Source organism: Rhinolophus sinicus, linkage group LG02 (genome assembly GCF_036562045.2).
Source record: "Rhinolophus sinicus isolate RSC01 linkage group LG02, ASM3656204v1, whole genome shotgun sequence".
Classification (NCBI taxonomy): Eukaryota; Metazoa; Chordata; class Mammalia; order Chiroptera; family Rhinolophidae; genus Rhinolophus; species Rhinolophus sinicus.
This window is the reverse complement of record NC_133752.1, coordinates 90,926,395-90,953,614: the sequence shown is the minus strand read 5'-3', so window position 1 is coordinate 90,953,614 and position 27,220 is coordinate 90,926,395. Positions and strand designations below refer to the sequence as shown.

At 40.7% G+C, this 27,220-nt stretch overlaps 1 protein-coding gene across 2 annotated transcripts in view; it reads left to right on the top strand.

Moving 5' to 3' along the window:
• The first annotated feature begins 22,558 nt into the window (after nucleotides 1-22,558).
• Nucleotides 22,559-27,220, top strand: part of ST8SIA6 (ST8 alpha-N-acetyl-neuraminide alpha-2,8-sialyltransferase 6) — a 119,777-nt gene continuing 115,115 nt past the window's right edge. Inside the window, exons 1-2 of one of the 2 annotated variants that reach the window (XM_019752064.2) lie at nucleotides 22,559-22,790; nucleotides 23,303-23,401. In XM_019752064.2, coding sequence (XP_019607623.2) covers nucleotides 22,696-22,790; nucleotides 23,303-23,401 — 194 coding nt within the window. In that variant the 5' untranslated portion in view covers nucleotides 22,559-22,695. The remainder of the gene's footprint in view (nucleotides 22,791-23,302; nucleotides 23,402-27,220) is intronic. The other variant, XM_019752067.2, reaches the window with a different exon arrangement.

The following is a 27,220-nucleotide window of genomic DNA, read 5'->3' as shown; positions in this document are numbered from 1 at the left end:
AAAAATGAGGGGTTATTCTAGATGTACTCGAAATTTCTTCTCATTTTCAGAATGATTACTGCAGGTTGGAGCACCTCACCTTTTATATCAATGTTTAGAAATGGAAGGGGTCAACGTGGCTTGTTCAATGTTGTCGTGCGGGAGACCCTGCTCGCTGCGCCATTTGTCGTGCGGGGAGGCCTGCAGGGTCTCTGGTCCCGCTCCCCATACAACGCAGGATATGGTGAGGCCAAAAAGGAACACCCACGGAGCCATAGGTAGGGGAGTCATACCACTACGGTCTCACTGGAGGCTCGGTTCACTGGACGTGCGACCTGCTGTCCGTTTTGTCTGCAACCCACCAACGACTCTCTTTCACTCTCCTCCACTCTCCTCCGTAGCAGCAGCCGTTATATTAGCGGCTAATTGGCTAACTGGCTACAGCTGACGGCCAATCAGCCACAGCTGACGGCCATCTACTACCCGAGCCAGCACCCCTCCACGTGAGGCCGAGAGCCTGTAAACTACTTTCTGGGGCTCTGCCCCCACAAATGTTCAGTGTTTATTTTTTGTACTTCTTAAAAATGAAACTGTTATGGATTGAAGTTGTTATAGATTGTTACTTTTTCTTGGAGGTGATTTAGTGATATAGCAGTCTTAACTTGGCAGAATGGAGGTTCAAGTTGTCTGATTCCCATTTACTACAGATATGTAGGTCTCTCTCTCTCTCTTCCTCTCTCTCTCTCTCTCTCTCTCTCTCTCTCTCTCTCTCTCTCTCTCTCTCATACATGCATGGGCTCCCTCACATAGACCAGTGAGGCGTGCCAGCCGCCACGAGTCGATCAGTACCTGAAAGGGGGAGTGGGAATGACAAAAGACACTCACACAAATGATGATGCGATCGATCGGACTCCAGTGATGCTGAAGCACCGAGTTTATTCTCCTTCACCAATTTATACAGTTTGTGTACGTGCAAGCTAACAATCACAAAAATGCATTACCTCATTAACAGCAAATCTTTAACTTTTTTCACAGAAACTACAAAATCACTGAAACTCCCGAAGATAATTATCCCATGACCAAATCTACCAATTATCCTGATTGCCATCAGTCTTGTGTCCTGGAACTGACCGTTCCCACCTCATACCTCAGCGGCTTGTAAGCACCCTCCAGGTGCGAGCTAAGACAATGCCTCAGGAGCAGAAACCGGTTAAGCATTAACCGAGCCATTCCATTAAGGCTTAAGGTCAGCTGTGACCATGGCTCCCCACAGACCAGTGTGTTTTGCACTGGAAGGTCTCTAGCTTTCAGATGACGCTCCCGACGGGGGATTTATGTTCGCCTGCAAAGGAGAAGGGAGCCCGTTTTATCAGTATTTATTGCAAACCTGTTGGATGATGGTTTTCTTCGCAACAGCTTTGTGAAACAGGTATTTTTATGCAGTTAATTAATGAGAATACTTAAAACATGTACCTAGTATATTCCTTTGGGGAGAATATACAGTGTAATGTCAGTCTTTCTCCACAAAATCGTCTTGACCTCGTGTTTCACGGTGCATCCTATATTCCCTTCCTCACAGTGTAGGAGAGTGCTAGAAAGAGGCAGGAAGAGCATGATCTGAGGCTTATGCCTGATTCCAAAATATTTCTAAATATTTTCCCTTGATTTCGAATTGTAAGATCATGTTCTAGAGACATATCTGGGAGAAGGACTGTGAATTGCCAGTGGCAGCTTTCCCGGTTTGTGGTACCAGACCTTTATGGCAGTGCTTGGGGTCCCTTGCATAGTTTCAACATGTAACAGAACAGGGGACCCCATAATAGGCCATAGTGAGAGCACATAGTTTCTCGCAAAATCATCCCGATATCGGGACCTCTGTATACTACAGTCACTTGAGGTGGCCACTCAGCCACCACCCCTGGCGTCACTTGCAAATCATGAGTCAAACCGGCCCCCATGGGGCTATCAGACCCAACCACCGACAGTGGGGGCTTTTGACCTGCCAGGGCCAAGTCCATTGCTGCCGTTCCCCTGCTTTCAAGCATGTGGGTGCTGGCAGCAAATGTTCCCATTTCTGCCGTAGCCTGGCTTTAACAGAGTCTCACTTGTGGTAACTTGTAATTGAATGGGAGCGGCCGTTCGATGTAGCAGAGCTTCTACTGGCGGGCCCTCCCTTCCGTGGTCTCTCATTCAGGACTCTCAGGACGTCCCATAGACGCGAGGCCCAGTCACGCATCGTGGGAGGGTGTTTTGACACCCGGAGACCTTGCTTCAAAAGACCATTATAACGTTCAATCATGCCAGCTGCTTGTGGATTGTACGGGGTGTGAAACAACCATTGCACGTCCATCCTGGCAGCCCAGCGCTGCACTTCTTGCCCCGTAAAATGGGTACCCCTGTCACTTTCAATGACTTGGGGGCGCCCATAGAGGGCGCACAGCCGTGTAAGGGCGACCACTGTATGCCGCTGATCCGCAGCCGGACAGGGCCAAGCAAACATCAACCCGTAGCAGTGTCCACTGCTGTAAATGCATATATCGCATTGCGGGCCTTAGGCAGGGGTCCAATGTAATCCACTTGCTAGCGAGTGAGGGGCACCCTCCCTCGCGTAATCTGCTGTGTCTCCCAGGGGAGCCTCCGCCTTTGGGGGCTGTCCTGGGCACAGACGGCACAGTCATAGCAGGCATTTGCTATCTCCTGCCATTTCAAAGGCAGGCTTCCAGTGTGCTGTAATTTCCTATGCAGCCAATGGGCCACATCAGTGGCAGGAGCCCGCTCTAACCATCGTACCCGTGCTAGGGCGTCTGCTTCATCATTACCTGGGGACACTAAGGGGGAGTGACCTATGACATGCATTAAGGTCACCTCCTTTCTCTGCCCTAGGTCCCAGAGGTCCTGCCACATGGCTTGACCCCACAGTGGACGGTGTCCCAATTCCAAGTAAAACTTTTTTAACTTTTAAGGTATTTTCACTGAAAATGGAAGCCCCAGTCATAGTACTGATGTTATTGTATGTATCTAAACTATTTTCTGGAAATGATTTAAAATAATTAGGACAAAATCAATCATTCCAAGGTGAAATGTGATCCATAGCTTCAACAGCTTCCAGCTATTCTCAGGAAGGTGCAAGGAAAAGTATCTTCTTTCAACTCAGTGGCACATGGGGTTAATATTTCATGGGCACCCACAGAGACAGGAGAGATTCCTGGGTCCACAGCTGCTAATAACTTGCCTTGGGATTAGAGAAAAATGATTTCACTTTTCACTGGCTGGGCCTTCACTGCGGGAATAGAAAGGGTAATTAGGCTGTTATTTGATAAGGCAGAAAAGAAAATTTTGGCTCTGATTTTACACCAATACCCAAACACAAAACATGATATTGGCTCAAATGACGTTTCAAACTTTTATTGTATGTGTGTGCTAGAAACTTAATGGAAGCAATCAAAGTGGTCATCAAAGGAAAACTGTTAGAGAGAAACAAAAGTGCCCGTGCAAGAAAAACAGTGATGATAATTGGCTGAGAGAGGGTCCACGTTAGTAATAATACAAGGTTCCCAGAGAAACCACAAAGAGAAGGCAGAGTCGCCTTGGCGCTATAATTTTAATTATAATATAGATTCGATTAGATTTATATTTTAATTACATATTCATAAGATGTTAAATATCATTGGACAGTTATAATAGAATTCATGAGGTGATAAAATAGGTTACAAAATGTCAGCTAGGTCAAACACAGCTATGTCCAAAATGGACATAAGGTCCGTTATCAAAGTACACAAAATATGAAGGTATCCTTTCTCTAACTTAGATAATCAATACATTAGAGTCAGGTGCCTTTGAACACAGGTGGAAAATAGGACTCATTCACATATGCAAAACATAATTAAAGGAACATTTTCCAAGGGAAAATTAGTTAAGATGGGTGAACATATGGTTATTGCCTAACTTAAAAATGAAATTACCACTGATACATCATGTAGACTCTAAGAGAGTAAGAATTCCAGATTTTTACAGATGTGAGTTGCAGCCATGCACTGATCAATGTGTTTAGTATGGAGCCGTGATAAGTAATTCAATGAATGGAAGAGTATAAGAAAATAATGTCTTAAAGAATCGTGACTCAGAGGTGAAATACTCAACAGGGGTATTTCCTTACCGGTCGTGCTGGGGGAATACCAATTACATGTCTGTATATATAACAGAATGGAAAAGACAATGACTAAAAGATAAGTGGTCTGAAATGAAGTATTTTACTTATCAAGGACTTTCTTAATTTAAATAGAAATTTCAGTGCTGTTTGTGTGACTGTAGGTCAAAAATGCCTCTAAAAATCTTAATTTTTTCATCTCCTACTCTAGTCGTGTATAGAAGAATAGATATTTAATTTCTGTGCTATTTTCTGATCATACTAGTGCTATTTGTCAATCGCGACATGACTACTTTAGATTTCCCATACGGACATCTAATTGTTTTCATATTTAGCTTTGAGAACAATTAAGGTTTTTTTTGTGTGTAGGTGTTTGATTTTATTGAATTGTACTTGTCTGAAATCTCAGGATTGCTTTTTTCAAAACATCGTCAATTATCTAAAAAACCTATTTACCTATGGAAAGAAATGGTGAAATGTACTGGACTTTGAATAATTTACAGTATCTTTTTAGAAAAAAGTGAACATTTTCTGTATTTTGTGGTAACTAAAACATGTATTTAGAAGAACAACATAAATACTTGATAGGTTCCTGGGCCTCTGCTACTTTGTAATACCTTTGAACAGTATATTGTATATTTAGATCTACAGTATAGTTCATTTGTTTGCTTCTAATGAATATCTAACACAGAGCAGTTGTACATCACAGCAGCTTCCCTATTTTACTAGCTATGCTAGGTTAATAGATTTTTCTTTTCAAAAGACCCTTGCTTTCCACCCCATGCAGTTTTTCCCTGGAAAAATGAACAGGTGAACAGACACGTTATTGATTCAAAGACTGGATTGGTGAAATGGCTTTTGGGACCTAAGTGGACATAATAAATGGGCAGTCCTTACGCAGGTGATGGTTATTGAGTTAGAGACCTTGTCGTAGGCAACTGTTTCCTAATGTGTAAAAATGAGGGGTTATTCTAGATGTACTCGAAATTTCTTCTCATTTTCAGAATGATTACTGCAGGTTGGAGCACCTCACCTTTTACATCAATGTTTAGAAATGGAAGGGGTCAACGTGGCTTATTCAATGTTGTCGTGCGGGAGACCCTGCTCGCTGCGCCATTTGTCGTGCGGGGAGGCCTGCAGGGTCTCTGGTCCCGCTCCCCATACAACGCAGGATATGGTGAGGCCAAAAAGGAACACCCACGGAGCCATAGGTAGGGGAGTCATACCACTACGGTCTCACTGGAGGCTGGGTTCACTGGACGTGCGACCTGCTGTCCGTTTTGTCTGCAACCCACTGACGACTCTCTTTCACTCTCCTCCCCTCTCCTCCGTAGCCACAGCAGTTATATTAGCGGCTAATTGGCTAACTGGCTACAGCTGACGGCCAATCAGCCACAGCTGACGGCCATCTACTACCCGAGCCAGCACTCCTCCACGTGAGGCCGAGAGCCTGGAAACTACTTTCTGGGGCTCTGCCCCCACAAATGTTCAGTGTTTATTTTTTGTACTTCTTAAAAATGAAACTGTTATGGATTGAAGTTGTTATAGATTGTTACTTTTTCTTGGAGGTGATTTAGTGATATAGCAGTCTTAACTTGGCAGAATGGAGGTTCAAGTTGTCTGATTCCCATTTACTACAGATATGTAGGATTCTCTCTCTCTCTCTCTCTCTCTCTCTCTCTCTCTCTCTCTCTCTCTCTCTCTCTCATACACGCATGGGCTCCCTCACATAGACCAATGAGGCGTGCCAGCCGCCACGAGTCGATCAGTACCTGAAAGGGGGAGTGGGAATGACAAAAGACACTCACACAAATGATGATGCGATCGATCGGACTCCAGTGATGCTGAAGCACCGAGTTTATTCTCCTTCACCAATTTATACAGTTTGTGTACGTGCAAGCTAACAATCACAAAAATGCATTACCTCATTAACAGCAAATCTTTAACTTTTTTCACAGAAACTACAAAATCACTGAAACTCCCAAAGATAATTATCCCATGACCAAATCTACCAATTATCCTGATTGCCATCAGTCTTGTGTCCTGGAACTGACCGTTCCCACCTCATACCTCAGCGGCTTGTAAGCACCCTCCAGGTGCGAGCTAAGACAATGCCTCAGGAGCAGAAACTGGTTAAGCATTAACCGAGCCATTCCATTAAGGCTTAAGGTCAGCTGTGACCATGGCTCCCCACAGACCAGTGTGTTTTGCACTGGAAGGTCTCTAGCTTTCAGATGACGCTCCTGACGGGGGATTTATGTTTGCCTGCAAAGGAGAAGGGAGCCCGTTTTATCAGTATTTATTGCAAACCTGTTGGATGATGGCTTTCTTTGCAACAGCTTTGTGAAACAGATATTTTTATGCAGTTAATTAATGAGAATAGTTAAAACATGTACCTAGTATATTCCTTTGGGGAGAATATACAGTGTAATGTCAGTCTTCCTCCACAAAATCGTCTTGACCTCGTGTTTCACGGTGCATCCTATATTCCCTTCCTCACAGTGTAGGAGAGTGCTAGAAAGAGGCAGGAAGAACATGATCTGAGGCTTATGCCTGATTCCAAAATATTTCTAAATATTTTCCCTTGATTTCGAATTGTAAGATCATGTTCTAGAGACATATCTGGGAGAAGGACTGTGAATTGCCAGTGGCAGCAAAAGTTGAATGATTTGTACCAACAGAGCTACAAACTTTCTACTGTCTAAAATCTATAGGCATTTAGATGGGGATCAAATTGGTCATATAAATAGAATTAGGCATTAGCTGCTAGTGACTCTAAAATCAGACTTCTGGTTTTCTGTTCTCTAATTTTAAGGATCACTGTAAATTCAATCCTAATTTTGAGTGTTTAATATAGAAATAGAATAATTGATAACTTGCAATTATACTGGTTCAAACTATGGACAAAAGTGTTGAGGATTTTTCACATGGTCCATTTGGGTTTAAAGTTTTTAAACTTATTTTTAGCATGTTGAACAGTCAAATGGCATGTTAAGAATTTGCATAGGACCATGGATACACTTCACTCAATGAGTATTTGTTGAGAGCTGGTCTCATTCCTGATAGAAAGAAATTGTTTTTATTAAACAATTAATTATGTATGAGGTTGCCTTTTGATTCGAAATGCATATTTATTTTTTTCTATTCTTTAGAAGCTGCTGTGAAATAATCTTTTGCTAAGCATTTTAAAGTCTAGCAAATGTTCCTAAATTTTATTAAATGCCTCTTTTTTCTTTCCTAGGATGATTGTGGCTTTCCTGCAATGATCAAGTAATATGATTAATAAAATTATTTTTCTCATAATGAACAATCTTTGCCTCATGAGAATAAATGCTAGGGGTCCTTATGAAAAAAGAGGACTATTCTTTAAAAATTTAATATTTTCAGAGCAGTTTTTGGTTCACAGCAAAATTGAGCAGAAAGTACATGAGTAAGTGACAAAATATTGACCATTTTCCCACTGAAAGGTGATTAGGTAGTTTGTACTTTCTTGGTATAAAATTCTATGTTGGAAATAATTTTGCCTCCAAATTTTGAAGCTGTTGTTCTACTTGTCCTCCAGCTTTCATTGTTGTCGTCAAGAATGTAATGGTTAATACTTATATGTTTATGATGCACCTGGCACTGTCCTAACATCTTTATATAAAACAGCTCATTTAATATTTATAAAAGGTTTGTGAGGCAGATACTATTATTATTATTCCCATTTTAAAGCGGGGAATTGAGGCACAGAAAGGTTATTTTACCCCAAATTCAATACCCCAAATATGATAGCACCACACCACGCTATCACAATATCATTGACGGTATTCCCCAAGCTGTACATTACATCCCCATAAGTGCAAGGGCCTGCATGTAAACCCAGAGTTCCATCTCAGCCATAAGATTCTACTACCTCTCATGACAGTTTAATTCCTGATCCTTTGTATATGACTCATTGTTTACTCTTTTGTCCCCTACTGAGATTTTATATGCGTGCAAGTGTAGCTTTCAGTTGTCATGTATATTTCCCACTTTCTTCCTGGGGCATCTCTGATCTCATGGTGTGACATCCTATTCCTACAGAAACCTACCGGGTCCCCACTTGTGGGCAACCTAAAAGTGTGGGAGACTTTTCAGCTCAGGAGACAACCCCTGACGGGAGGGACACAGCTGATGGATAAAATGCGCCCACCTGGCCTCACATGAACAGCTCTGAGGGGCATTCCATAGATCTCCCCTTAGGGGGCACGTAGTGGGACTGACCTCCAGCTTACCACAGAATGAACAAACCAAATCATGGTTTCTTTCCACAGCCCTCAGTCCTGCTTCTGGATCACTTCTCAAGTAAGCTTCTTACGTGCAAGCCTTTGCCTCAGGCTTTGCTTGGGGGGGTGGGCGAATGGTGGGCAGGTCAAAAGTTGGTATCAGAAGTAGCCCTAGAAAGCAAACCCTCAAGATAGGGTTCTGGAACTGAGTCACTTACAGTCACACAGCAGAGGAGCCCACTGCCGTTGGTAGGTGGAGGGGCGAGAACCCCTGACATCACAATTACTAAGACTCTCACTGCAGTGGATGGGGTGAGGTGAAGTTGAAGATGAAATATTCAGTTAAGAGCTAGGTAAGGCCTTTAATAAATATGGAGCAATGGTCATGAAAAGGACCACAGATTGGCTGGTTTGGGTTACTGCTTTAGAAACATTAAGAAAATTACAGGCTTTAGTTTAGCTAATTCTAACAAAGCAGGCTTTGAAAGCTGGACCTCTATAGCAGCATTTAAGGAAGGTATCACCCCTGATGACTGCAGAATATTTTGGCCCAGGATTGAATTTTATGGGTGGCAGAACTACAAAGAGGATGGAATCTATAGCCATGAGAGGTCCCCTGTGCAAATGTCAAAGGAGAAGGACTTTGAGATCTATCATGGGGATATTTGAGTGGATAAGCCTGAGAATCTTGAACCCCCAGATTCCTGCAAATGCTCTGGGCTGGCAGAAGCAGTACCCTCCCCCCGCCCCTTGATAAGAGAGAGCAACTCTGCTTGCTTAGATACAAGTCAGGACCTCGTCTGAGGCAGATGCCTTCCTCTTAGGAGCTTTTCCTCTGGAAGATGTGCCCACATCTTCCTCGTGGCCTCCAGACTAATAACGAAGGCCAGGTCGCAGAGCGGCTTAAGCGAGAAACTATAGTCTGTACTGGAGGAAAGCATCCAGATCAAAGGAATTGTAGTGCCTGGTAGAGGACAAGGAGACAAGGGGGTGGAGCTTGAAGGTGCTGGAGCCGACAAAGCAGAATATACAGCTGAGGGGGGGAGAATTTATTCATAAGGGAGGACTGTCCTGTGAACCGAAGTCTGATGTGGGGTCATGGTATCACTGTATGACCCCTGCCACTCATTCTTTATGTTTTTTAAGGTTTTTATTAAAATATAGCTAACATACAATATTATAGTAGTTTCAGGTGTACACCATAGTTATTGAACATTTATGTAGCTAAAGAAGTGGTTACCATGATACATCCAGCAACCATCTGACACCACACCACGCTGTCACAAAATTATTGACTATATTCCCTAAGCTGTACATTACATCCCCATGACTTATTTTATACCTGGAAATTTGAACCTATTATTCCCCTTCACTTCCCCCCTTTTTAAATCTTTCAATTACAGTTGACAGTCAATATTATTTCCTATTAATTTCAGGTATACAGCATAGGTTACACATTTATAAAATTTAAGGAGTGATCCCCCGGACTAGTTTAGTACCCACCTGGCACCATACATAGATATTACAATATTATTGACTATATTCCCTATGCTATACCCTACATCCCCATGACCACCGTGTAACTGCCCATTTGTACTTCTTAATCCCTTTCCCTTCTTTCACCACACTCCCAACTCCCATCCCATCTGGCAATCAATTACTGTATTTATAAGTTTGTTTCTGTTTTGACGTTTATTTTTGTTCTTTAGATTCCACATATAAGTAAAATCACATGTGTCTTTCTCTGTCTGACACTTCACTCAGCACAACACCCTCCAGGTCCATCCATGCCACCACAGATGGCCAGAACCCATTCCCTTCCCTGGCCGAGCATTATTCCATTGTATATATGTACCACCTCCTCTTTATCCATTCTTCCATAGACAAATACCCAGGCTGCCTCCACATCTTGGCCATTGTAAGCAACACTGCAATGAACATATGGATGCACATGTCCCTTCAAAGTAGGGTTTCTTTGGATAAACACCCAGAAGCAGAATTCCTGGGTCTTTCTTTGTCTCTTGTTATAACCTTGATTTTAAAGTCTATTTTGTCTGGTAAAAGTATTGCTACTCCAGCTTTTTTGTTTGTTTTCATTTTCATGATACAATCTTTTTCCATCCCTTTACTTTCTGTCTGTTTGTATCTTTCCATCTGAAGTGGGTCTCTTGTAGGTAACATATGTCAGGGTCTTGTTTTCTTATCCACTCAGCCCGCCTCTGTCTTTTGATTCAATGCTGCCACTCATTTCTTGTGCAACCTGAAAATGCACCACGTGACAGGAGCTGATGGAGAAATGCCAGCCTCCCTTCAGGCAGACAATACTGAGGCACATTCTGAGGTTCATCAGAGAGTCCCTGGCAGGAGAAAGCCCAACATCCGTAGGAGTGTTCAGTTTTAATGATGCACTTTTATACTGGCTTTCTCCCCTCGGCTTTACTTTTTCCAGTTTCTCACTCCTGCTCCTAGGGATTTATTTTTAAACAAACCTTCTGCACAACAGCCCCTGTCTCACCTCTGCGTTTAGAGATTGGAAAGGATGACCTGAGCTAAGATAGACTATTATTTGGTTAAGAGGGTCCTTGGATCACTCTCCCAATTTTCTTACCTTTATAATGTCATTGTTTGGTATATTTTATAGTTTTGGGGTTTACTTTGCTATGTTTTCCCAGCATCTTAGGTAGGATGCTTAATTCATTGATTTTTAATTTTTAGTATCTACATTTAAGGCTATGGATTTTCCTACTTTCATTGTAGTCCCCAATGTGGTATGTTGTCTTTTCATTATTGGTTTTGTTGAAATATTTTCTAAATTTAATGAAGATGACCTCTTTGACCTATGAAGTATTTGGAAGTGTGTTTAAATATAAGGACAGTGGTATTACTCTTTTTGTTATTTGTTTCTAATTTTCCTGCTTTGTGATGAGAAAAGACAATCTCTATAATATCCACTTTGTAGGATTTGTTGGGAGTTGCTTTGTGCAATAGGATATGGCCAGTTTTAAGATGTATTCCAGGTTAGCTTGAGAAAAATGTCTTCTTTTGAACTGTGTTTTTCAGTCCATGTTTTTCCTAATTATTGTTTTCTCTCCTTGAGAGAAAGGTGTGTTGACACTATCAAATTTGTTTTGTATAATTTGAGATTATGTTGTTGGTTGTTCCATACAGATCTGGGATTTTTGGCTCTACCTAGTGAGCTGTGCCTTCTATTATTATGAAATGACATTCTTTATTTCTGATAATAATTTCCACCTCCATGTCTATTTTGTCCGATAGTGTTTCAGTTTTCTTTTGGTTAGTATTTCCTTTGTATATCATTTTACATACTTGTAATGATGAGCAGGGAAAAGAAAGGGGAGGGACACGTCAGAGTGGGGCTAATGAATTTATTTAGCAATATGCAATGGCAAAAGACAACGACACTTCAAAGAATGTGCTAATGACAGAAAGTAAAGGCAGTTAAGACTAAACTATATGCATGGATAACAGTGTCATGTCAAAGGAGTATACACACATATAAGTTTAAGAGATCTCAGCCTGTGTTTACTACTGATCAAAAATCACTTGGCTAAATACACAAATATCAATAAGGAGTATCCAAAAGCAGTAGTAAACTCCACAGGACACCAACTATTACAGTAGACGCCAAAAGCTCACCAAACCTTAGGAAAAACAACACTGGAACAGTCAGGAATCAAAACCTTGCCAGGTCTGCAGCTGAGAGGAACTCAGCCGTCTCCTACTGCTGCTTGCTAGTTCCCAAGAATGCTGCTGCTGTTGCCGTTGTCCTTGGTGGTGTTACTGCTGGAAGTTCGGGCGTCTTTTGATGTTGCAAGCTGCAAGCTACGTCCAAGTTCCCAAAGATGCTAGAATGATGGCAACTTATCAACAAAAGAAGTCTTTACTGTCCATTGAGGCAAGTTCCGATCTCTTACTCTGACACAATCCAATCCTGAAGCGCAGTCCTGAAACAGCAAATCTTCTGAATATCAATCTTTTGAAACAGCAATCAATCTATATAATATGTCACCTGAAGTCTGTCTTATATACTTTTTCAGATGTACTCCAGAGCCAAGCTCTTTGTTCTTGCCTCCCGCTCCCGGAATGGCCAGTTCCGAGAGGGTCTGGCAGTTAACACTGATAAAAATATTGCTTATCCGGCTGAAGGGCTATTTCATCCAGACAAGCAACATCTACTATTTCTGCTTGGGACTGTCAGCCCAAGGCCTTCCAAAGCCTGGCAACGTGCCTGTCACGTCATCCTGATACAACTTAGCTACTTCACTTCATCAGCTAATGCGGATGAAACAGACAGAAAGCAACATCATCTCTTGTCTCCCCTGCTCGAGAGAATGAGACCAAAGGGGGAATTCTCCAACCCCTAATCTCAGCACAGAATTCCTTTTTTTTAAAACATTTTTTGTATTAGTTTCAGGTGCACAAAACACTGTAATATACATTTATCATTTATATCCCTCACACAGTGACAATTCCCCTTCCCCCATCCACTACCCCTCTGACATCGCACAGAGCCATTACATTTCCACTGTCTCTATTCCTAATGCTGTACTCCACTTCTTGTAACCATATATACATATATATACATATATAAAATTTTAGTTGACATTCATTATTGTTCAGCTTCAGCTTCAGGTGTACAGTGCAGTGATCAGGCATCTACATCTCCCCTGAGGTGGTCTCCCTAATGAGACAAGTGTCCATCGGATACCCTACAAAATCTTCTTAACCCTAAGCTAACCGTCACCTCATATACAGTAACAGACAAAAGCTAATAGAGAAAAGTTAACATCAGCCAATGAAGGCAAATTTTCTTCAACATCTTCTCTACAGCACTATTAGTTTCATCTTCTCTGTGTCATTTTATTTTTATCTAATTGGCGAGTTTCCGTGTTTTAACTGGTAAATTTATTTATATTCATTATGATAACTACTATATTTGAATTTATTTGTACAGTCTTATTTTATGCTTTATTTTTGTCTTCTATTTACCTTTCTGTCCCCTCCTTTTCTATCTTCTATTGAATGGGTTGATTTTTAAAAATCTCTTTTCTCCTCCCTCCACTGGCTTAAGAATTATCATGGTTTTACTTTACAGTGGATGTCTTTTTTTTTTCAGTTTTATTGAGGTATAATTGACAAATAAAATTGTAATACGTTTAAAGTGTACAATGTGATGATTTGATGTACATGTACATTGAGAAAGGATTCTCATCATTGAGTCAATCAACACATCCATCACCTCACACATTACAGTGCATATTTGACTTAACAATGTATGAAGGTAATTACTATTTTTACTGACTCCTGAGAAAGAAAAGGACCTGTCCATACTTTAACTCTTAGAGCTCCTATTGTCTTCCATGTTATTATTGTGTATTATTTTAGTTCAATCTTGTCTTGTGGTTCCCTTCACAGATTAGTCATCCTTATTTTGGTTTATATAATCAGTGTGGGTTGCCCATCTCCCTTCTTCGCCTTTATCCTTATATCTCACTCTTTTCTTCTGGGGTCAATTTCTTTTCACCCGGAATGTACCATTTATAGTTTTTCTTTCCAACAAGGGTCTGTGGGTGGTAAACATTTTCAGTCTTTTAAAACACTTTTTAGTTTACCCTCACCTTTGCATGAAAGGTTAGCCAGATATATGATTAAAGAATGTCAATACGTCCCCTGGCATTGTGAAGATTCAGCTAACAATAGGTATCTATTTCTGCTGATGAGAAATATGCTGTAATCGAATTACCATTTCTTTGTAAGTTATATTTCTTTCCTCTTTGATTGCTTCAAAGACTTTGTCTTTGGGGTTCTGAAGTTGTATTATAGTATATCTAGATTTGAATGTATTTTTATTCATCCTGGTCAGGAGTTGCTGTCCTTTTTAAATAGAAGTTTCAAATCATTAATTAATTCTGGAAAGTTTGCAGACATTAGCTCTTCAAATATCACCTCTTCCCCATTCACTGTAGTCTCTCCTGGAATTCCTACTATACACATATTTGATTGTGGTAGATTAAGGTAGCCACAAATTATTTGTCATTTCTCTTAGAGGTGGAGTATGATATTGTGATTTATAATAAGAAATATATATTTGGCCTTCATCCCCATTTTTGCTACAGAGCTCCTAAAACCCTTAGAATTTTTTGACTGATAAGAGCAATAAAGGTGTCTTGTTATTCATAAAAAATATTTTCAACCACTCCTGAGTTTAGGTGACTTTTGGAATTTACCTAAGGATGGGGTTGGTTGCCAGGGGAACCAACCATGTGATTGGAAGGTTGGAACTTTTAGTCCCATTCCCCCACCTGAATTTTGGGGGAGGGGAAAGGACCTAGAAGTTGAATCAATCACCAATGGCAAATGATTTAATCAACTGTGCCTATGTAATGAAAGCTCCATAAAAAATCCAAAAGGGTAAGGTTTAGAGAGCTTCCAGGTTAGTGAACACATGAAGCTTTGGGGGAGAGTGGCACCCTCAGAGAGCATGAAAGCTCTTTGCCCTGTTTCATATGCCTTGCTCTACATCTCTCTGCCTTCTGGCTGGTACTGAGTTGTAGCCTTTTATGATAAACAAGTAATCTAGTGAGTGAAATGTTTCTCTGAGTTCTATGACCTGTTGTAGCAAATTAATGGTGTGTGGTGGGGGGGGAGATGTTGAAGCCTCCAATTGAGCCAGTTGGTCAGAAGCACAGGTGACAGCCTAGACTTGTGATTGGTGTCCAAAGGGTGCGTGGTGGGTGGGGTGCAGTCTTGTAGGACTGAGCCCTTAACCTGTGGGATCTGATGCTATCTCTAAGTAGTGTCAGAACTGAGTTAATTGCTTGGTGGTGTAGAAGAAAATGCGCACGTGCACACACACACACACACATTGCAGTTGGTGTTGGAGTGAGATAGAGTCTAAATTCTCCTTGACTATATGATAGACTTAGAAACTTACGTATATGACTAATCGAATGCAGTAGAAGTAATATTCAGAAACTAGATCATAAGAAACTTGCACTTTCTGCCCAGGCCTCTTAGAACATTTTTGGTGGGAATTGCGAGCCTCTAAGTAAGAAGTTGGCTACCCTGAGACCACTATGCTGGAGAGTTCATGTGTAGGCATTTCAGTTGACAGACAATCTTAGCTGAACTCATTCTTTCAATTACCCGCATCCAAGGACAAGACATGTCAGTGAAACCACCTTGAACCCTCAGACTACATTTGACCCCATGTGAGTAATGTTTGAATTCCTGACCCACAAGATCTTTAGGTATAGTAAAATGTTATTGTTTTAAACCACTTTTCTAAAGGTCTTTTAGCCTCTCATACTTTCCATCTCTTTATCTTTAAATGCATAATTTTCTCAAATTGATTTTCTACATCATTGATTTTCTCTTTAGCCATGTACAATCTTATCACTTACACCATGTATTGATTATTTTTTTTACCAATGGCTACACTTTTTTTCCATAGGTTTATTGGTTCTTCAGAAAAAAATCTGCTGCTTTTATCGTAGTTCTTTTCCCAGTGTGTTGATTCAAGCTTTCATGTCCTTAATGATTTTAAGCTTACTTATTTTATGTTTTCTTTCTGATTATTGCTTAACAATCATTCCATTAGTGTACCTACTGAGACATTCATGGTGACTTCCTTAAGTGTTTTGCAGTTTTTAATTTTATGCTCATTTTTAGTAAGATTCTTTTTCTCTGAGATTTTTCTGCGACAGGAATAGTTAGCACTTTTCTGCCACGCACCTCAGGGCATCATTAGCCAGAGACCAAGCTTCATGTTGATTTCTGGACCACTTAGACAGGGTTGCATTGGACCTCAAATCCAAAGGAAGCAATGATTTTATAGTAAACTTCTTCAACCCAGAGCTCAGGGCGAGGCAAGCAATTGTCAGTGTGCAGGTGTGTGGATCTTTGTTTTTCTAGTTCATGTATTTTGTTTTTAACAACAAAAAAGCTTTATGTAGGCATTTTAATTCTAGCTCTGTCTCTCTGGGAACCCAGTTCTCCTCTTTCATTCCCTGCGTAGATGTTAAAAGCAAACCTCTGGGTAACCAGGTTGATAATACATTCCAGGTGACTGCTGCATCAGAGCACACAATTACCGCTCTTTTTCCCAGTTCTTTCCTCATTATCAAGGCAAATAATGGGGTACCTAGGGCTCCCTTCTTTGTTGCGAGCTCATCAATGTGTTCCTTTTTTTATTGTTATATTTTACAAAACATTTTTAAGTGTTTGTAACAGATCCATATATTGCTTGAACAGGTATTTTTTCTACCGTTAACTAAAAAGTCTGAGCTTTCTTTCTCTCCCTTCTTCTTCGGAAGTATTTATATGTGTCCATGCAGCAGTAGTTGTTCCAGGACCTTTACTCCTCTGCCTTGAGCTGAATTTAGCGACAGGTTAGCAACTTAATAGCAGTTCTGAGAACTGACATGTGCACAGGCCCCACTTCCTGATGGCTTCCTGACTCTGTTTTAAATGACTTTCTTAGCAATGCTTATTCCATTTTATTTTCTCTACTATCATAAGCATAGAAAATATGTGTTAGCAATGCAAGCCTGAAATCATATTTATACTTTTTTCATTTTATATTTTTTGTAAAACAATTATTACCTTTTTTGACTAATGATCTTTTATGACTTGATTATACCTATTCATCCTAAAAGATGAGGAAAGTAATGTACTTCCATTACATCTTTAATTCTTATTTCATACTTTCCATTATTTACCATGAAATGGAATTTTCTTTCCCAGATTTATTGTATCATCTTATTATTTTATATTTATGTAGAGGTTTTTAAACAAAATATAACATGTTGTAGAATTCTGTTACTTAGACTCAATTCTGTTCTTATATGAGTTTTTTAGGATCAAGACTTCTTCATGGTGAATTTTTTATTTTGATTCATGTTTTATGGTTGGGTTATGACTCGTGTTTTTTTTCCCCCCAGAACACGTGCATAAATATTATGTATTCTGAGTTATTGAAATTTGAAAATTTTATCTGTAAAACATTTGCTTTTATTTATGAAAACTATCTTAGCTGGGTATAGAATTTTGAGGGTCACATCTTTTCTGCTTAAAACTTCGTAAATATAAAAAAAAAATTTTAAGTCTAATGTTGCTGAGGTGAAGTCAGAAGCAAGATTAAATTTTACTTGTGTCTTCTGTCTGGATTCTTTTAGGATTCTTTCTTTGTCTTTGAACAATCTCTGCAACAAGATAAATTTTGAAGTTGTTTTCTATTAAATTTTTCTGGAACATCATGAATTCATGTAATGAGTTCAGACAATGAGAACAAAAATAATCTGCAGATTAACGTATTTTTTTTGTTTCAGAAAAGTTTTCTATTATATCCTTAAATGTTTTTAACATTTCATTTTTATGCTTTAAAATAGAGCACCTAATATCTAGGTGATATATATATTTCATATCTCTTGGGTACATAAAATTGTTTTTTTAATCAGTGTATTTTCCTTGTCTCTTTCTTTTGTGTTTTCCGCAATTTTCATCAGCCTAATCTCTATGACACTGATTTAGATTTTTGCCATATAAATTCTGGTCCCCACACTTCTTAGATTGTTCTAAATTCTATGATGTTTTTTTCATTTCGTTTTGTTTTTTACTGTTGTTAGCTCGTTTTTCATCCTATTGCTTTGCTATCTTTTCTTACAGTTCTTTTTTCTTCTTTGAGTTCTTCTATCATGTTTATATTATATTTCATTTCCTAGGTAGTAGGAAGTGATTCGTGCTTAAATTTTCTGCTGTTTCCTTGAGAAAGACTTGTTCCAACATAGTCTTCATTTGTTTTTATATTGCTTATGTTCCTTTATCTTACATTTTACAGAACTTTTGCTTTTTTTTTTTTTGCTTACTCATCTTTGAAAGAAGTCATGCCTGTTTCTTTTTGCTACCTACCAGGAATATTGTGACTAGAAAATCTTCGGCATTCCTTTCATTTAATGTGCCCATTTTTGGGAACTTAGTTTTGCATTAAGGGCTTGCTATTGGGTATTTTGTTGTTTAGTTAGTAATCTGCTTATAGTTTAGATTGTATGGAATTAAGGGGTGGGGAAGAGAAGCCAAGAAGAGAAAGTTTGGGTATATTACCTCTGTACACACAATCCTCAGCCTCCAATCTGTTGAAAGAATTAGAGTTCTGCCTGGTCTTGCAAAATCTGGAATTAGGCAGGAGATCCTGGGAGAGGCCAATTCAGTATAAAAAGCAATGGCTCAAGGGCCTTTTGTTTATTAAATATGTAGACTAGGTGCTCATTATTCTTTGGTAAATTTTCTTTAAATAGTATCTGCAAAATTCTTTTGCAGCATCTCTCTCCTAGATTAGCATTATCTCTAGGTCATCATTCCGGTGGGTAGATAGCTGAATTCACTGAAAACAGAAATACTGGTTACCATCTCTCCTTAAACTCTATAGCCCTGGCCATACACTCTGAGTGTTACTCATTTTTGTTGTGACCTACTTCTAGCCTCTGCTCTTCCAACTTGAGGATTAGGAGGGACTTCAAAAACTGTTCCATTTGCTCCCTATCTCCCCATAAATCTAAGGTCATAAATAAGGGAAACGAGTCTTGAACTTGGCAATCTTGTCCAATTGGTTCACAGTTAGCAGACATTCTTGCAGTTTGTAGAATTGGATTGTGGCCACTTTATCATTTCAGGATAAATCATTTCCATTTCTCTTTTTGGTCCTTGATGATCTTTTAAGTGGACTTCAGGGAGAGGAACTTTAGAAGTTTGAATGGCTTACACATTAAAAATCTGTAATGTGAATGATAACTTATTTTTTTGTCCTACAGTTTTGTTATGCTACAAATTGGATTTCTTATATACATAAGACCTACATGAAATTTGTATATCATCCTAGGCATTCTATCTTTAAGGTTAAAACACTTTATACATGGAATTTCTTCAAATTTTTATATTCAATTAGGAGTAGGCAAAAATCTAATTTGAATAAAATATATTTGGAAACATACCCCCCATAGAAGTTTATTGATTTCTTGAAGTTATTTCTATTTTTATTTATTGAAACTATGGGACTTTGGTTGTACTATGCTTGTGAATTTGCTCCTCAAAGGAATAACCGATATTTGTAAATGTGCCATTGTCCTACAGTCTTCACAAATGTCTAGTATTACTAACACTGAAGCAGCTTGAAGTGATCAGAAACCATTCTTTCTAGATATGGAGATAAAAATGTCACCCAAATGAAGAAAAAGATTCTTTGGTTCATCAATTTTCTGTGTTTCTCACGACACTTCTTCCTTTCCCGATATTGAGAGTTTAGACTCCTGTAGACCAGTGCATAGAGCAGACACTTGCTATCTGAGATTCTTCTTCATGAATCCCCAAATCTGTTTGGGGAATGTGTAAAACCTTACACCAAAAATGAGAAACCCTAACTTCCAGGAAGATTTTTAATTACTTGGACATTTTTTATATATCAAAACTTCCCAGTCATTTTTTGAAAAGTTATTTTATGAAAGTGAGGGTATTTGTGATGATGAATAAAGGGTAATATAGGCAAAATGAGAGGCAAATGCTGGGCTGAGTGGCTGAACCAGGTAAAGTTCACACAGCAGATTGGGCTTCTGACCATCAGCCTGAGTTGCTGTTTCCATTCTGAGTTTCATTTGTACCTTACATTACTACATGGCATAGATCTTTGGGGTTCTGTTCAAACCAGCATAGTTGTTCCCAAATGCACAGTATTCCAGTATTGCTTCAATGGCTGATAACATTTAAGGAATTGTGTTTTTGTTGAGTTCTTTTTTTTTCTCCCAAGGATAAACAAGATAATTCATATTTTACCAACCCAAGTCTTAAATTACAAAGCTTGTGGTAAACTTCCCTACTGTCAAATTCTAACACTCGGTTCAGAATTCCCATTGCAAATTTACACTTGGTTTTCGAATTAAAATGGCCTTCTGTGAGTCCCCTGCTGATAGCCATTGGCTTGATAAAAAGTTACTTCATTTTCAGCAAGGGTGTTTAGGGAGCCCAGTGCAAGGCTGTTTCTTCTGCTGTTGCCTTGAGCCCAGCTGTGCTGAAATATCAAACTTTAGTAAATTAGGTGGAATTGCAGCTTCCTAGCTGATACAATATTGCCCTTTTCTTTTTCTGCAAGCCTTTTTTAGTGTGAGTTGTCTGCACAATTCTGTTCTAAGAGAAATAAAATTCAGACTGTCTTTCAAATCCAGACAACTTTTTCATTCAGACCATCTTCCAAATCCAGACAACTTTTTCATTTGGACTAGCTTCTAAATCTAGACAACTATTTCATTTTCAATTGTGCCATATCCTATTTCTCTAACAGAATGCTTAAACTTTCAAACATGTAGAATTGAATTACTTTATTATTTTAGCACTGAATGTAGCATTAATTTATTATGAGGATCCAGATGAGCAGCTGGATCCCTAAAAATGTCACTCTGATGTAAAAGTAGTGACTTTTTCCTTTATTGATTGGTACATATTTTAACAACAACAGCGAGCTATGGAAGGAAATCTTATTTCCAGTCACATTTATTTTCAGTGTTTTGCTCCTTTCTCTTTAAGAATAGCATTAGTTCTGAAGTGTTTTATTTGTTGACCATTTATTGATCAATTACTATGTGCAAAGTTATGGTATGTTTTCAACTAAATATTTTTAATTAGCAAGTGCAGAATTAGAAAAAGGAAGTAGGCAACCACTTCCCCCCCCACCCGTTCTTGATGTATGTTATTTTTTTCAGTGACAGAATTGCTGGCGTCAGCTTTATTGAGCTGCCTGGACTACTTGCTCCCCCAAAGGCTCTCACATTGGTCTTCCAAGTTAAGACCTTATGCCTCTAGGAGACTCCAGTTGAAATAGAAATATTTTTTGTTAGTTGGGAAAGTTAACTCATTAAAGCCTTTCGAAGTATGCTTATCGAGGTACTCACAAGATGGTAGAGTCCAAAGGTTGTTTTTGAAAAAAATCTCAAATCTAAAGTAGATTGAATAGTCTAATGAGCCTCCATCTACATATTATGAGGTTTATGGTTTATTGATGTTCCTCAAGGGTCCAGAGTCAGGGGCAAAACCTGGGGAGGTTGCACAGTGGGAGCTTGGGCAGTTGATGGGCCACACATGTGGACAGGATAGCTTAGGGCTGAGAGAGGAGAGGCCCACTTCCAAATAAATAATTAGGGGGCAGACTATATCCCATTGTCATTAGATCACTCTCCTGAAATGCATGAAATACTAATAAATGAGATGCTAACCAACAGGATCCAGCCCGATATGATTTAGACGAGTTCTGCCAACTCTTTCTGAAAAGGGACAGTAAATATTTTAGGTTTTGTGGGCAATATGATCTTCATGACTACTATCAACTCTGTCCTCGCCGTGCAAAAGCAGTCATAGATAATACAGTCACACACAGCCATTGATTATACACAGAATGGGCATGGAGGTATGCCAATAAAACTACAAAAACAGGTGGGGGCCAAATTCGGCCCACTGGCGGGTGTTTGCCAATCCCTAAAAATCGCCTGGCCCTGGAAATCGTTTCTCTGTGCCTTTGACTCTGCATTTAAGCCTCCGGAAATTACTCCTTTTATTTGGTGCCAAGAACTACCCAGCAATTGCCAAGTTCCTCGCAGGTTTCATGCGTGGGACACCTCAGCAGAGCAACTACACAGTTTTCAAAGTTTTTGAAGTGGGCGCTTTCCTCTCTCCTCTTGCGCCCCTCTCAGCCCTTGTTCTCAACCGCAGGGGACGCAGAGTTTCGGTGCGCCAGGGTGGGCTGCGTGGGCTGCGTGGGCTGCGGGGAAGAGCACGCCGGCTCTCAAGAGCAGGTGCGGGCGCAGAAAAGTTGGAGCCCAATCAGCACCGCGTCGAGCTCCCGCGCCCCAACCTTCAGGTGACCCCGCGCGGCGACGGCGGCAGCAGCCGCAGCAACGGCAGCGACCAGAGCCCGCAGCAGCTCTGAGCGCCTCCGGGAGGAGAGCAGGCGAGCTCGGCGAATCGGCACTGCCATCCGAGCGCCCCGCTCGGCGGTCCAAGACTGGGTGGGAGAAGCCGGAGAGTGGGAACGCGGCGTCTTCCTTGGCCCCCAACGACGGTGCAGGCTGGGCGGGGGGGGCGCCCGAGAGTGCGGGCCGTGCGGCGCGCTGTCGTCTCCCCTCCCGCCGCTGGTGAACACTGGAGGTGTGCGTGGCTGCCGCTGTGGCGACTGTGGCCGCGGCAGGAGCCGCGAGTCGGGGCTGCCCCGGTTGCGCGTCGCCAGGGCAGCAGCGGCGGCGGCGGCAGCGCCTGTGGCTCAGGATGCGGCCGGGGGGCGCGCTGCTCGCCCTGCTCGCCAGCCTCCTGCTGCTGCTGCGCCTGATCTGGAGCTCGACCGAGGAGCCCGCCCGCCCCAGGTAACCTGCCTGCTGCGCTGGGGGTGACCCAGGGTGCAGTGCACCTCAGCCGTGTGCCCGCGGGGCGCCCCAGCCACCGATTTGCTCGAGTTGGGAGCACAGATTTGGACCGCTGCGAGGACCAGCAGCGGAGGCCTGAGGGTGGAGTGGGGTGGGGGCGTCCAGGAGACGGGGCTGGATGAGTGGGACGTACTAGAGGGGCACCACCTGGGGCGGAGAGGGCACCACCGGGGTCAATGTTGTGAGGGCCCCAGCGTGCGTCGCTCTGGGCAAGGGACCTGCAGAGCGGGACCTGCCGTCGGGTTCCGCATCAGTGTCCCGAGCTCTCCATTCCTGTGCGTGCTTTCCTTTTCTTCCCGCCCTCACCTCCTTCAGATGCTGGGGTTCGGGAGGTGCCCGGGGAGCCCGGGCGCTAGGATAAGTCCCGGCCCGGCAGCGAACGCGGTGCCCCGCCTTCCAGCCAACTGCTCCCCGCGACGTTTAACAACTTAGTTTTCTTCCTGGCTGTGCAGGCTTTTGGGGGAGGTAAGCAGGGAGGCCACCCACGGCACCCCCGCCGCGCTGAGGACGCTCAGGAGCCCAGCGACCTCGCTACCGCGTGCCACGAACAGGTACCCTAGGTGCGGGGCGGGGATGGGGCGCGGCTGCGCTGGCAGGATTCGCTTCGAGTTGTCTGGCTGGGACAAGATTGAGTGGATGAGAGAGAGAAGGAGAGAGAATATGTGCGTGCACACACGCGCCGGTAACTCCTCACTCTCTCTCTCTCAGCCTCTCCTGTAAAGCCCGTTCCTCCATGTGGAGGTTCGTGGAACCAAGAGAGATCTGAAAACAGCTGCACTTAAAAAATGGGGGCTGAGTTCCCCTCTCGATAATGGTGTGATTAACCCCCCGTCCCCCGTGCCACCCCCCGGAGAAGCAGCTCAGCCTCTCAGCCTCTCTTTATTGAGGGATTTGGTTGGTTTACCTTATGTCTTTATGCTTTAAAGTGCACCGGTGTAAGATTCCCGTTTGGAAGAATGGAATTCTGTGTATGATGTTGAGAATGTTTTTATCCTTAGTGAATGGAGACTTAAAATTGTTGTTTTTCACTCACATGTGTATTTATCCATATGCAATAATTATTTGGTTTTTATCTTTTTTCCTGATTTTAGAACTAATACATGCTTGATGCAGAAAGTTAGATAATATGAGAAATGTAAATATAATACCCAGAGTCCCATCACCCAGAGATAATATTAAAGTTTTGGTCTATATTCTTCCAGTAGTTTTTCATATATACATATATGAATATATATAAATATATATATATATATATATATATATATAGTGTATGTGTATGTGTATATGTATATAATATGTATATAAATATATATGTATGTATGTGTATATGTATATGTATATACATATACATATATACATGTATATATATATACATATATGTCATGTATATATATATATTTTAAGTATACTTAAGATTATACTTTGTAGTTTGTGTTCTGCCTATTTATTTAAATATTAGACATACATATCATTAAATTTTATTCCCCAAAACGTTGCTTTTGATTGTTGCATAATTTGTCATATAAATGTGTCATAATCCATTTAACTGTTTCCAGTTTTAGACATTTAGATTGCTTCCTGTTTTGTTTTGCTTGGTTTGCTATTAATAATTCTACTGAGTACATTCTTATATGTAAATCTTCATTTTAAATTAATTCTTCAGGATGGACTGACAGAAATGGGATTATTTGCTCAAAGAGTAAGTGCATTGTAGGTTCTAAATACATACGGCCAGTTGCTTCCTAGAAGAGTTGAATCAAATTGCATTTCAACAGCAGAATGTACTGTTTTGTGCCTCAGCATTGCTGTTATTGTTGCAGTTTTATATATTGCAATACATGTTCCTTTTCTTCTCCTCTAGCTCTTGTGAATCCCTTTTCCTCTATGCATTCTTCTGTATAATTCTTTGGCTCCTGAGCCATCTTAATGTTCTGATTGCATGGCTCAAGGCTCTTGTGTGGCTCCTGCCTGGTCATAAGGGTCAGGGGGAGTCTGGAAGAAATCTTAAAGTGTAGGAACCCTCCTATTGGAGGCGCTGAGGAATCCTGGAGTAACAAAGCTTTTGAGACAAATATTGGCCTATACTTTTATTTTATGCAGGGTCGTGTCGTATAGGTAGCCTAGCTTTCCAATAAACTGGGAGCATTCCGTCTTTTTTCAAGTCCTGGCACTGTTTGTTACACTTTCTGGGGTTGCCCCTTAGGGAAACTTGGAAAGAATGTACTAATTAAATTATCTGGTCCTAGGCTTTTTTTGAGGTAATTCTTTGATGAATTTTTCAGCTTCTTTTGGCATACTTCTTTTCTACTTGGCATACTTCTTTAGCTAATAAGGTAATTCATAGTTTTTTTCTAAACGGGGTCCATTTTATTACGATTTTAAAATTTATATCATTCTGTTGTTTTTTGAAACCTGTCTTTTGATCTATTTTATATCTCCTTTATCATTTATGATTTTGATTATTTATGTAGCAGGGGTACAAATTTTAATCTATACTACTTGATTGTATAAAGAAATTGTAGTTTATTTGTCCTTTTCCTTTGCCTTCTGGGATGGCTTCTCAAATTTGTCCTCTGTGTTCCTGAATTATTTTTCTGAAGTGTCAGTTCTCTGTTTTGCTCTATCTAAAACAGTAAACCTATTGCATTTTTATTCTTTACAGTTTTTCCTTTCTTCAGTCTGCATCTTATCACATCATTTTCCATCTTAGAAAGCACCTAAGGACTCCTTTAGAGCTCACCTTCCATTTCTTCATATTTTCTTGAGAATACGAAGCAGATGCTTTCTGAAGGTTGCTTATGGTTTTTTATAGCAAATATTTTTCAAAAGTAGTATTCTTCTCCACATATTAAGAACAATAGTCTCCTCTTAAGTTATAGACTCTTTTCACGAGTTGTGTGATTTGGAAGGCTTGTTTTTAATTTAGATTTCCTCAGCGGAGTAGGCCTTCTCTGGCCTTGTGCTTATCAGACAAGACACTTTAGAACTCCTGGCTATCCCCACTAGGAAGCAATTCCCCTTCTTAGAGGTGACACCACACGAGAGGCTGAACCAGATAGCCCTTAAACACATGTCTGATTTTTAAAAATTTGAATTAAAAAAAATTGTGGTAGAACACACATACATTAAACCATAGTAATTTGAGTTTTTAAAACACAATTGAGGTCAATACAGGGAACAGAATATTTATCCATTTGAATTTTTAAATACTGGACCTCAAAGCTATCTGCTGCTCCCATGTCTTTGAGCTCATGGCTGCAAGAAGTGCATGTGTTCTGAGGTGGTCCTAATCAACCTGGACTTCTGTGGCTGCTAGGAATGATGCATAGCAAATGTCACCTGAAGTCCAGAGAGGGCTGTGGTCTTGGGGCTCTCCCCATATCTGCCACTCCCTTCATGTCCTGGGTGCAAGACTGATTTCCTTTCCCGTCCGCTTCCATTCCTTCAGTGTAGCTTTCTAAGGTATTATAATAGAAGTAAAATCTCAAGAAGGTATAGAAGGACAGCAGTGAAGGAGTCAGAGGCACCCAGACAGCCCCTGCTATCCTATGAAGCAAGTCCTTCCTGTGTGGGAGCAGCCACCTGATTTTCTGGTTGTGACAGGCTCTCTACTTACCTGAGGGTAAAGAAAGGTAAACAGTGGGCGGGAGATCAAAGCCTCTCTCTCTGTTTTCCTCCCTTGACCTGCCCAGTTTCAGAGGTGAAATTTTACATCAACTGCTGGTAATTTCTCCGTGGGGTTCACAGGCCCCCTGGTTAATAGTATTTCTTCCTCAAATCTGACAAATTTCCGAAGCGGCTATGAGTGGTTGTCATTTTGTATAGACTTGTGTACTTTTGTAAGAATGTAAATTGCCCGGAAGAGGGAGACTCAGGCACTGTTTACTCTCTACTGTCTTATACTGAAAGTTGTAACAATGTTTTATTTGACACTTTTCTGTTGTGTATGTTGCCTATGTTCACACTGGGATCGTAACTATGAGCTCCAGAAAATTCATGATGAGTGTGAATTGGAGCTTGAAAAAAGGGCCGGATGGCTCAGCAGAACTCTGGAACAGCTGATTTTCACCTCTTATCCCTTTCTTCTCCACCCTCCAAATTGATGAAGGCTATTACCGACTTTTACTTCTGAGAACAATATAATTCATGTTCGTATCTTTACTTCTTTGCTGTTAGAAGTAGTGATCCTATACGTGTCCTGATTTTAAAAATTCAGTACACTTTAAAGTTGCCTTGAGTCTTATTTTTGAAATAATTTGAAATGAAGCTTTAAATCTTGTATTCTGCCTCTTTTCATTCTTCCTAATCTTGTGTCTTAATTGTAGCCCTTCTCTTTCAAGGTTTAGAGGGAGTTCTCATCCATTTTGGCT